Source organism: Echinops telfairi, unplaced genomic scaffold (assembly GCF_000313985.2).
Source record: "Echinops telfairi isolate 266 unplaced genomic scaffold, ASM31398v2 ScPeMD7_18;HRSCAF=68, whole genome shotgun sequence".
NCBI classification, from domain to species: domain Eukaryota; kingdom Metazoa; phylum Chordata; class Mammalia; order Afrosoricida; family Tenrecidae; genus Echinops; species Echinops telfairi.
Window position 1 is genome coordinate 1,726,374 of NW_022103915.1, and position 12,455 is coordinate 1,738,828.

A 12,455-nucleotide genomic window follows, 5' to 3' on the forward strand; every position below is an offset into this window, starting at 1 on the left:
AGTTTCAGCGCCTCGAGGCGCTGTGCCGGAAGTTGTTTGCCAGGCACACGAGTGGCTCTGCTCCCCTGGGCCCCATTTCCTGCCGGGCTCACAGGTGCTGTGTTTCAAGCACCCTGTGAAGGGCACCCACCTAGGTCAAGGCTGACCCCAAGGCAGCACCTTCACCACCTGAGGCTGCTGGCCCACCACGCAGCTACTTGGGCTTGAGGTGCACCCGAGGAGCCTGTGTGTGTACCTTTGGTAAATCTCCCAACCTGTGCTTCGAAGCATGCCCTCTTCCTAGAAACAGTAGAAATAGGCTAGTCGGAGCAACACAGGGGGCCCCGTCACCCCTGCTGAGCCTCGCTTCCGTATCTGTGTCTCGATGGTTTAAGGAAGGGCTGCAGCAGGAGCTGCCACCCCCGTTCCCTGCCCCAGTGGGGTGGGGATGTTCTGCAGAAAGAGTTGGCTGGCCACAGTGCCTGCCAGGTTGCAGGTGCTGGGCTGGTTGTCAGCTGGCGCAGGCTCCTTCAGGGAGCAGCTGTCCTGTGTCCACAGTTGGACTATCCGTAGAAGGCGTGCTCCCTGCCCTGGGTCTGCAGGCCTGCCCCATGCTTTCTACATACAGGACGCCGCCACCTGCCCTTTCTCACGAACACGCATGTCTTCTGGAGAGGGGGTCCTGGTGGCGGCGGGTTAAGCCTCTGACTGTTAGCCAGGTGCTCTGCTCTGTCCGATTGGATTGTTGGGAGTGGTTGTGGGTGGGTGGGGAGGGTCTGACTTGAACAGATGTCATTCAAATGGAGGATTTTTCTAGGAGTGTGCAGGCTGCAGTCAGCCAAGAGCAAGCTAGTGGTGGAATGGTACGCATTGTGCTGCGATCCACATGGTCAGCAGTTCAAAACCCCCAGCAGCTCTGCTGGAGAAGGATGGCTTCTGCTCCCAAGACAGAAGGGCAGCCGCAAAGACCAGTGCCCCTTTTCTCTCAGAGCTGCGCGGTGCTCCCTGGCAGGGGAGGGTCGTGGCTTTTCAGGTGCCCTGCTAGGAAGCAGAGTTACAGTGACGCAGCTTCTAGAAACAGCTTCCACACAAACAAGGGACAAAAACAGGACCCGGTGCTACTTGAACTCTTCTGCCCACTGCCATCAGGTCATTTAGACTCATAGCCGCCCACTGGGACAGTGGGGCTGCCTGCTTCTTGGGGTTTCCGAGACTGCCCCCCTCTCTGGGAACACACAGCTCTGTGGTCTTCTACAAAGTAGCCAGTGAGTTTGAATGCCCCATCCGGTGATTCAACACTGAACTCACGCACGGCACCACCAGGGAGGCGTCAGATGGAACAGAGGCCAGAGTAGAAAGAAGCGTGTTTCGTTCGGGATGTGAAAGTGCGTGCTGTTTGTGTAGCTTTAAAAAAGACAAGTTTAATACTCGACATTTACTTAGGCTCATTGGGGGTGCTCGAGGGGTTCATAGCAGTGGTCCTTAGATGACAGATGACAGCAAGTCAATCTCCATGGTGTCGTTCACTGTAGGATCCACGGCTTTACTTGGGGTGGTTGACACAGCTCCAGTAGTAACTGCACAGACAGGTCTTCCTGTTGGCCTAGTGGGTGGTGCCCGGTGCTCATTGTGCTGCCCTCAGGGAAAGCCAGGGGAGGGACCGAAGGGGGCTTGGTTTGTGTAGCTGTGCACTTTCTTTCAGTACTCCTGGTTGGATTGAGGAGGAGCTAGGTCTGACATCCAGAGGAACTGGTGTTCAAACAAACAAACGAAAAAGCCATCAAGTCATTCCTAACACATAGCAACCCAACAGGACAGGGTAGAACTGCCTCTGGGTTTCCAAGACTGTAACTCTTTATGGGAGTAGACAGCCTCATCTTTCTCTCCCAGAGCTGCTGGTTGTTTTGAACCTCGGACGTTGCAGTTAACAGTCCCAATATGTGATGTACTATGCCACCAGGTCGCCTATTATGTGGGAAAAGGGTGTATTAAACATTGGCGACTCTGGCTGTTGGTGTAGGACCTGCACCTCCAGAGGCTGGCCGAGAAACCATGGGCTTGGCTCTGGAGGCACCAGGAACCGGGTGGGTGGGCGGGGGGGTCTCACGTGCTGCCGCCCTTCCCTTGCAGGTGGTGGGTTACGCCTTTGACCAGGTGGACGACGACATTCAGACGCCCTACCATGAGACCGTCTACTCTTTGCTGGACACGCTCAGCCCTGCCTACCGGGAAGCGTTCGGAAATGCCCTCCTGCAGAGGCTGGAAGCACTGCAGCAGGATGGCCGGTCCTGACCAAGCTGCCCCTGGGGGTTAGCGGGGGCACAGCTGTTGGTCTGGGATCCCCGCTTGAGTTCTGAGCAGAAAGACCCCTCCCCTCCGTCCTGCCTTCATCACTCCTTGATTCAGCGTAGGCTTCTGCCCCAGCAGTGCTGGTAGCCGGTTCTCCTGGCTACCGTCTGGCTCCCAAAGGGGAGCCCCTCACCGCGATGGCATCAGTCCCTGCCCTGTGCCTCTGCCCACCACACCTCCTCAGTGTTTCCTTCTCGGCCGCCACTGCCTCTTCCATGGGGACACCAAGGTTTGCACAGGAACAAGCCTGACCCTCGCGACACCAGGCTGGGGTTCAGCCTGCTCCTTCGGGGGCTTGCTTCCAGCTTGGACTGAGTTTGAATCCTTGTTTCACGGCTGGCATTCCTGGAATTGTCGTCAGCTAGTCTCCCCTTCACAGGGGTGGGAAATCCACCAGGCTGCCGACATCAGTGCTTTGTTAATAGTGTGTGGGTAGGGCTGAATTTGGTGGAAGGCAGGGCCTGCACAGCCCCGTGTCCCAGGCCGGCAGCAGCCAGAGGGTCACTGGCCCAGCAGAGGACAGACCGTTGGCAAATGAATGTACCGATGACTTGTCTCTAGTCCTAAGCACAGACCAGACTCCTGTCTCTCGGACCGCAGCGTCCCCAGCAGCATGGGGTCGGAGGAGGTGGATCCCAGCCTTTGGCCTGCGTGGATTCTCACTCCGAGTGTTTGTTTACACGTGTACAGGACAGCTCGGCCAGAAAGTATTTTTGCTTCCATGTCTCCTTTCTGTACCGTGCACCCCCTCCCCCCGCAGAGTCACCGGACCGAAACGCCCAAGCGCATGGCCGAGGTCCCAAACCAAAGGAAGAGTGAAGCGCCCGGAGGCTCATGCCTGACACATGGAAGTCCGCATTTCATACTTTACTACCAGTCCCGTGTTTGGGCCCCTGCCTAGACAAGCGCCCAAGGGTAACAACAGTGGACTCTGCTTTCCCCAGAGGGCCTGGGACCAGATCCTGCCCTGGCCACCCTCCCCTCTCACTGACAGATGTGCCCCATCTGTCACAAGTAAAGACTTGGGACCTGTGGGCTTGAAGACCTTACCCCTGAGAGCAGACGGTCCCAACTGCAGCTGCTTCCTGGTCCAAGGCCCCCGGATGCTTTCATCACATTCCACTGCCCACTTGACCTTCATGAGCGGCCTAACTGCCCCGGACATGACATCTGACTTCAGGTTGAACTTTCTCACGCTTAAACTCAGGCTAATTGTAAGGGAGATTTGTAAGGTTTGAATAAAATCAGTTTTTCCTATTTTGAGTTCCATATGGCGAAAAGTGATTGTATGTTTAAAAATGGAAACAGTTCATTTTTTGATAAACAATTGATCCCACCAGCATCGGCTCCCATTTCTGACTCCTGCGTGGCTGCATCTTGATTTGGGGTGACAGGGAGGGTCGCCCTTCTCCCCCCAGAGGCACGGGAGAACATTCAGGGCCCTGGTGGCTAACCGCTCAGAGAACTTAGCTGGATAAATTAAACCGTGGGGAAATAAAGCACCCCTCTAAATACGGAACCGTCACGAATCTGTTGTCTCAGAACCTTAGAGGAAATAGGAATCCCCGGGAACCTCTTGAAAGCTGTTTGGCCAGTAAGGAAAGTGAAAAATAACTGGGTCATCTGCCTATTCTTAGTCCTATCTGTTGACAAAGTTAAAAAGGAGCCCTGGTGGCATCATAGTTAAGCCATCAGCTGTCAACCGAAAGGTCAGCAGTTCCAACCTGCCAGCAACTCCGAGGTAGAAAGGCCAGGCTGGCTGCTCCTGTAAAGATTTAGTGCCTTGGAAACCCAATGGGGAAGTTCAACTATTCTACAGGGTCCCTATGAGGCTCAACAGCCTAAATGGAGAAATGGGATTGTTTCAGGATGACTCATGACCTTACACTGGAGGGTATATTGAGGAAACTTCTAGAAAATAGTTATGGGGCCTTTCCAAAGCTGCTATAAAATACAGCGGTTACTTCCACACTGAGCACAGAGAAGTGGCACCACAGTGGACACCCTGCAGGGATGCCCATGGTCTCAGAACAGGGAAAGGCTCTGCAGACTGGTTAAGCTATGATAGAGAGGTCCATTTAGTGGTGTGATGTGATGTACAGCCATTAAAAGTCTATGAGAAAAAAATGACCGAAAATAAAGGTATAGTATGTGAAAAACAGTATAACCATTTTTGGAAAATAATGTCGGGGAAAGAAGGGCAAATACTAGTTTAATAATAGTTCACATTTTCTCCCTTAGATTGTGTGTTTCAACTATGGAGTAGATGGAGGGTATTACCTGGCTGAAAACAGCCAGACCCCTTAGGGGGGTGTGTCTGCCCCGGGGGTCCTTGAAGAGGTGGTGAGGTCCTGGAAAGGACTGACATTGTGTGCTGGAGACATCGGATGGGCAGGGGGAGTAGAACACAGGTGCTAGGCTGGCCTCAGCGCCCCTTTGTCAGCCTGTATGTTAGCATGACAGCAGCACCGAGCCGAGGCTGCATGAAGAGCCCTTCAGTGTGTGTGCACGCGCTCATGTACACGTGCATGCTGCATATGAAGCTTACAGAGCAATTGGTTTTCCACCCAATAGTTAATACGAGTTTTTCACCTTGATGGCAGCCAACTCTCCTCCCATGTCTTGGGTCCTTGTCTCCCTGCCTTCCGAGCTTACTCCCAGACCAAGCGCTGCCCTTTGATCTGGCTGGTCCAGTGTTCTAAGGAGTGGACCCCTGATGTTAAGTCACCATGTGTTGCTAGTTGCCTTCAACTCACAGTGGCCCTATGAAGAACTGAACGAAACACTGCCTGACTGTGTGCCACCCTCACAAGTGCTACATGGTGCCCATTGTTACAGCCACTGTGTCACTCCATCTCCTGGAACTGACCTCCTTTACCAAGTGTGGTGGCCTTTAGGGATTGGCCCCTCCTAATGATACGTCCAAAGTATGTGACACAAGATCTCCCTGTTCTCTGCCTTCTAAGACAGATCTGTTCTTCTGGGAGTACCTGGTACTTCCAGTATTCTTTGCCGACACCGTAATTCAAAGGCATCAATTGTGCTTTAAGTCCTCATTGATAATCCTGCCTTCGAATGCATGTGAGATAAGTGGAAATGCAATTGGGTTGGGCTATGAATTAGTTGGCTTGATGGCAGTGAGTTTGGCTAGGTTTGGTAGGGTCACTGCCAGCCCCAATCCACTTGTAACAGGTTTTATAGCCTCCAACAAAACCCTGCTACCCTGGAGTCAGCCCTGACCTTACAGGACAGTGTCAGTCTGAGTGGACTAGAGAAACTAGTGTGTAAAAAAGCTTTATACAAGAGCAATTGAATATTGAGGAAACAGTCCAGTCCAGATCAAGTCCATCAGTCGGATGTTAGCCCATATGTCCGATACAATCTATAAAGCCCTCTTCAGACTCACGAAACACATGCAATGACACCAAATGCAGGAAGATCACAGGCCAGTGGGTGCAAAGTCTTCTGGATCCAGTGGCGGTAGAAGCATCTCAGCGCTGGCAGGGGTCTCCATGTGGCTCCTCCAGCTCAGGGCAGGGGCTCTATCAGCGCAGTGCCATGTGTCTTGTCAGTAGAGCATCTCATGGAGTGAGCGAGAGAGCATGTCTCCGTCTCCAAGGAGGAAATACAGGAGTTCCCAGAATCCTCAGGGGGAGGCCGTGCCCACACCGAGGCCTCACTGGCTATGACCTGATTGACAGACTAGACTCCATCCCTTCACTCTTAATCTTCTCAAGACCCAAACTGAAACCAGATTACGTAACTACCATAGACAGGAAGAACTCCATTGTTTCTGAGTCTACGGAATCCCTGTTACATCTTTCACCAGTAGAAAGCTGGTGTGTTCAAAACGCCAACCTTTCTCTTAGCACCCCACTATTGCACCCTCTGCACCACCTGGGTCTGTGGCAGCTTCAGGAAGGCTAATGCATGGGCCTGCGGCTCCCACAAAAACTGCAGGGTCGGGAGCTCGAGCAGCACTGCCTGGAAAACCACAGCCAGGCAAGGGCTCCACGCTGCCCAAAGTCCTGGGCCACCTCCACTAGCTGAGACACCAGTATTTAAAAGAAACTCATAAAGTTATTGCATATGTAAATATAACCATTATGCAAAATAATGTTGGAAACACAGAAAAGCTCAAGATCATCCATGTGGTTAGGTGCTTTTGAGTCAGCTCCAACTCACAGTGACTGCACAACAGAAGGAAACACGGCGCTCCTGAGCCATCCGCGACCTGTGTTGCCACGTTGGGGCACGTTGATACAGCCACTGGGTCAATCCATCTCGTTTCAATCCGTATGCCGTGCAAATAATCTTCGAAGATGGACTAGATGAAGCAACGCGGCATGCGGATTGGAGGAAGGCTCAATTGTGAGGGCATTTTACTTTGCGGTACATGGGCGTGTCTATGAGTCAAAGATGACGCCGGGGACCTAGCAAGGCAACGCGGTTTCCGAACAGAGATGAAAAGTCCAGACGGCATGGGCCCATGTGGCTAGTACCAAGGACCAGAGTGCGGGCGGATCAGAGGGCGCATGACGGGGCCTGCTGGAGGGGGACAGGCCCAGCCAGCTCCCAAGGCCCCGCTCGGCTCAGTAGCCCCACCCTGCTCTGTAGCCCACCCTGGTAACGCCCCTGCCGACTTCCTAGTCTTTTCCCCCTTAACGGTGGTTTGAAGCACCCCGCTTGGCATGCGCATCCTGCATCCTAACCCCGCCCCGGTACACCCCTGCACATGCGCACCTATCCTGAGCTGTAGCCCCGCCCCGGGAACGCCCGTCTCTGAATCGCCCCGCCCCGGAAGCTCCCCACGCAGCGTCCCGGCTTGCCCGCGGAGGTTCCGCCCAGCACCCTAGCCCCGCCCCACCCGGCGATCTAGCCCCGCCCTAGGAACGCCCCGTCCAGCCTCCCACATCCCCTGGCAACGGAGGGGACGCTTTCGCTCTAGCAACCAGCGCGGCTCCCTCCATGGCTGAGGAAGAGAGTCCGGCCCCGGCCGAGAAAGTGATCCGTGTCCAGAGGGTGTTTGTGAACCAGCTGGACACGTACAGCAGTGGAAACATCGGCAAGGTGAGCGGGCAGCTCGCAGCCTCTGGCCAGATTCATCCCTGTCCCATTGCCTGGGGGAAACTGAGGCTGGGAGGGGAAGCGCCTTCGCGTCACTCGTCCTCCAGCAAATGGGTTCAGGGTTCCTTAGGTGGGCAGTCACCGAAGGTTGGAGAGTCGAATTCACCTAAAGGCGCCTGGGAAAGTACTAAAAACCCCAAACAAACTCACTGCCACCAGGCAGCGCCGACTCATAGAGACCCTACAGGACAGGGTAGAACTGCCTCTGGGTTTCTGAGACCAGAACGCCTCTTCTTTCTCCCGAAGAGCAGATAGTGGACTACTCAAAAAAAAACACAGAAAAACGACTACTCCATTTATATGTAAACATATCATTTTTACATGGGGTTCATAATTACATAATAGACACTATATAATTAACATTTGCTATGATGTGCGTATAGTATGTATGATGCATGTGTCTGATGTATGTGATTTGTATGCATATTATATGTGATATGTGTGTCTGAAGGACTTGCCTCTCGAGAGAAAACAGTCAACGAATAAGCAAATCACGCCACCCCTCCCCCAGGTTCTCCATACTTGAAGTTCAATATTTTCTTAGTGCCCTTAAGGGGGGATTTAACACATGCTTCAACTTATGTCTCTAAAAATGGTCAATATCATCTTAGTTATAAACATTAGCTTGATGCTCTACAAAGTAAACATTGAAACAATTAACCTGGGTCTAATCACATTTCGGCAACAGCTAAACAAGCTCTGGTATGCAGCCATTGAAACATGCTTAAAGTTGTGAGTCTTACATCGCTTTTCACGAATTCTTCAGAGTGACCCTACAGGACAGGGTAGAACTGCCCCTGTGGGTTTCCAAGACTGTAGCTCCTTACAGGAGTAGAGAACCCCATCTTTCTCCCGAGGAGTGGCAGCAGTTAGCAGCCAGCACGGAACCACTTCACCACTGTAAGATCCCTGAACAGACCCAGTGGCAGTCAGTTTTGGAGAATTTTCACGATTGTTCTATGTTGTGTGTGTGATACATGTGTGCGCGCGGAAGATAGGAGTATAGCTAGACCCCAGCACTTTCAGCTCTGTCAGGAGGGGTTGCATAGTTGGTATCACCGCTTACAAAAACTAAAAGCAAAAGCAAACTTACTGCCATTAAGTTGATTCTGACTTACAACAACCCCATAGGACAGGGTAGAGCTGTCCCCTGTGGGTTTCTGAGGCTGTAACGCTTTATGGGAGTAGAAAGCCTTGTCTTTCTCCCAGGGAGCTGCTGGAAAAAACATACATTTTTTTGTCTCTACAGAAAGTACGTCAAATTTAAGACTCTTTGGAAAGCAATAGGAGCCCTGGTGGCGTAGTGGTTAATAGTTGGGCTGCGATCTGCAAGGCTGGTGGTTTGAAACCACCAGCTGACCCATGTGGGAACTACCATCAGGAGTTCCAGTCTCAGAAGCCCACGGGGGCTTCCCTACCCCATGCTGTAGGGTGGCTGGGAGTTGGCATTGACTCACAGGCAGGGAGCGATACTAACAGGGTCTCGTCCACACGGCATAGACTCTCAGCAGGGCCACAGGGGTCAGGACTGACCCCACCTCTGGCTCTGGCTCCTTAGCATTTGGAGACTTTCTGTTTTCTGCAGTTTCTATCCAACTGCGTCATCGGGGCTTCACTGGAAGAAATCGCTGAGGAGGAGGAGGATGAAGAGGAGAACAAGTCAGCGGTCCCGGAAGCTTTATCGGCCAAACTCAAGGAAGGCACCTTCCAGGTCGTGGGCACGCTGGCCAAGCCCGAGAGCCGCCAGCCCGAGTTTGCGGTGGAGACCTACTCCGTGAGTCAGGAAAGGGCAGTGCCCTCCGCGCGCGTGGGGGGTGGGACCTCAGAAGAAAAGCCTGGCAAGCTACTTCAAGAAGCAGCGTTTGCCAACCCTGTGGGCGCAGGGCCAGGGCACCTCCTGGCCGTACTGCTCTCGTCTAGCGAAGCATTGCAGGGACTAGACAAACTCTCCAGGCCTTGTTCCCCGGGGCACTGAGAGAGATCTGAGGGGCGGTATCCTCCTCCGGCCAGCTGCTCTCTGCACCCTCCTGTCAGACCCCACATTTAGAGCCTGGGACACATATCACTCAGCGTGCATGCCACCTCCTCCAGGCAGCTGGCCAGGACTCCTTTTTGCCTAACGTGAGAAAGTTTCATTTCTCACCATGGATACCTTCTCTGTTTGCCCTGGTGGCGCTGCCAGGGAAGCATGGGGCTGGTGACCCAAAGGCCGGAGGTTCAAATCCACTAGCCACTTCCTGGGCGAAAGAGGCTGTCCACTGACATAAGGAGTCAGACCCACCTCAAGGTGGTTGTTTTTTGAGGGGGATGCTTTAAGAAATGTTCCTCGTGGCCAACTGCAATAAGCCCCCACCCCACCACCACCAATGAGAACCCACGGGTCCCTTCCATTGGGGGGTTTCTGAAGCAATCCTGGTGGCACACTCCCCAGCATGCGGAGTGAGTCCCCTAAAAGCTGCTCAGCCCATCGGCTGGGAGTGGGTCCTCTCAAAGCTTGTAGTTCCACTGAGCTGGATTTGTTTAACTCACAAGCAGAAATTGTCCCAAGATGATGACGCAAGCATTAAATCATCTGCTCCAGGCTCCTGTCGCCCCCAGCTCAAGCCAAACTCCTTGTCTTTGAGTCCACTCTGACCTACAGGGACCCCACGGGACAAGGTGGACATGCCCCTGTGGGTTTCCGAGACTGTCACTCTTTACAAGAGCAGAAAGCCTCCTCTTTCTCCTGCAAAGCAGCTGGTGGGTTTGAACCGGTATCCTGCGGTTCGCAGTCTAGCATGTAACCAATGTGCTATGTAAGGACTCCACCTGTTTTCATCTTGAAACCTGCTCACAGAAGGTGCCAAAGGCCCGCCTTACGCCGGACTCCATTGGGGCATCCTGTAGGCATTGTGCCCCAGCCTGAGCACCCGGGTTCCCGGGGGCCTCCTGCCACAGAGGGCTGTCCGTCTGTCTTCTCTTGCAGGCCCTCTCTCGAGAAGATCTCCTCATGCGCCTGATGGAGTGTGAGGTCATCGTGTACAACATCACGGAGCAGCCCCGGCAGGTGGACGAGGCCGTCTGGGCCGTGTCTGGTCAGTATTTCCGGGCAGCGGGCTTGCCTCATGAGTCGCCTGGCGACCACGGGGTCTGTGATGCCTGCTGGACGTCCAGGTGTCCTCTCCGACTGCAGGACATGGCCAGGTGGGGCACTGTCCTCATGAGCCTCCTTCTGCTGCCGCCACTGCGGTGGCCACTGCACCTGCCCTTCTCGAGGAGGGCCACCCTCACGGTCACTCACCCTCTACTTTGCCCCCCACAAGGCCCTTTCTAGTCACTGGTCTCTCCTGGTGAGAGCCAGAAGGAGTATTCCAGTTACGTTCTTTCTCCTCCCCGCCCCCGCCCTGACCTCCCCTCCGACTCACCAGCCCCTCTCCCACTCCCCTGTCCCACGTTGCCGGGCCATGGAATAAATGGTTTGGGTTTCCTTTACAAATGTTAACTTCCTTTCAATTATCAGCTCCCTCGTATCTATCTAGGAGCCCTGGTGGCATTGTGCTTATGCCTTGGGCTGCCAGCTGCAAGGTCTGCAGTTTGAAACCACCAGCCACTCCTCCGAGAAAGATAGAGCTTCCTACTCCCTTAAAGGGTTACAGTCTCAGAAACCCACAGGGGCAGGTCTACCCTGTCCTATAGGATCGCTAGGGGTCAGCATCCACCAGATGACAATGAGTTATTTCTCTGTGTGTGTGTGTGTGTTTAGTCCGTATCTATGTGTCTATCCATGTATGTTACTATCAATATACATTTTTCCTTTTAAAAAATAAATTGTATTTATGTGTTTTCTCCCCCCCCCATCCCCCCCCACCCCGCTTCTCCGTCACCATCCAAGTCCACTTATTTTGGTGTGAGATCCATTTTTCTTGATGTTCTTTCTTCGACAGTGGTTTCTGGGACTGACTGGCTGCGCTCAGCATATTGGCCCACGTCACGGGGTCCTGGGCAGAGCCCCCGCCACTCTTCTTTGTGGTTGTGGGTAGGTGCTGTGTGGAGTGGGTTCCGCCTCCTAGTGATTCTTTAGGAATGCACAATATCCGTGGTTTATCCACCCAGTCTTCCTCTGCTGGGCATCGTGGTACTTTCCATCTTCCAGCAAGTGTGAGCCGTGCTGTGCTGATAAGCATGGGTGTGTGTAATCTGCTCCTGGCTTGTTCCTTGTTTCTGAGGGCCCACATGGAGGGGAGGGGTGGCTCGGCCACATGGTATTTCCATGTCCCGTTGTGTGAGGATGTGCCAGGCCGCTTCCCACCGTGTTGTGTTGCCTGGCTGCCTTTATTCTAAGAATGATTTGTTCACCCTCTTGTGTAGGCCCCTTCAAACGCAATGGGCTCGGGTCAGTTCTGACAGACAGTGACCTGACAGGACAGGGTAGACCGGCCCATGTGGGTTTCTGACATTGTCACTCTTTTTTTTTTTTTTGAGTTTTTTTAAAATCGTTTTATTAGGGGCTCATACAACTCTTATCACAATCCATACATACATCAATTATGTAAAGCACACTTGTACATTCATTGCCCTCGGCATTCTCAAAACATCCGCTTTCCACCCAAGCCCCTGGCATCAGGACCTCATTTTTTCTCCTCCCTCCCCGCTACCCCCTTCCTCATGAACACTTGATAATTTACAAAATATTATTTTGTCATATCTTGCAATGTCCAACGTCTCCCTTCACCTACTTTTCTGTTGTCCGTCCCCCAGGGAGGAGGTTATATGTAGATCATTGTAATCGGTTCCCCCTTTCCAACCCACCCTCCCTCCACCCTCCCAGTATCGCCACTCATACCACTGGTCCTGAAGGGATCATCCACCCTGGATTCCCTGTGTTTCCAGTTCCTATCTATACAAGTGTACATCCTCTGTTCTAGCCAGATTTGTAAGGTAGAATTGGGATCATGATAGTGGTGGGGAGGGGGGGGTGCATTTAGGAACTAGAGGAAAGTTGTATGTTTCATCGTTGCTAC

The 12,455-nt window shown here is 53.1% G+C and overlaps 2 protein-coding genes across 6 annotated transcripts in view; both read left to right on the forward strand.

Moving 5' to 3' along the window:
• Positions 1–3,667, forward strand: part of LOC101639598 (GSK3B interacting protein) — a 19,531-nt gene extending 15,864 nt beyond the window's left edge. For all 5 annotated transcript variants that reach the window (XM_004699124.2, XM_045287935.1, XM_045287933.1 and 2 more), the window contains exon 3: positions 2,110–3,667. In XM_004699124.2, coding sequence (XP_004699181.1) covers positions 2,110–2,271 — 162 coding nt within the window. In that variant the 3' untranslated portion in view covers positions 2,272–3,667. The remainder of the gene's footprint in view (positions 1–2,109) is intronic.
• Positions 3,668–7,296: 3,629 nt separating this feature from the next.
• AK7 (adenylate kinase 7) overlaps positions 7,297–12,455 on the forward strand; it is a 58,932-nt gene continuing 53,773 nt past the window's right edge. Inside the window, exons 1-3 of the mRNA XM_004698808.2 lie at positions 7,297–7,398; positions 9,041–9,229; positions 10,421–10,529. Of these exons, the coding sequence (XP_004698865.1) occupies positions 7,297–7,398; positions 9,041–9,229; positions 10,421–10,529 (400 nt within the window). The remainder of the gene's footprint in view (positions 7,399–9,040; positions 9,230–10,420; positions 10,530–12,455) is intronic.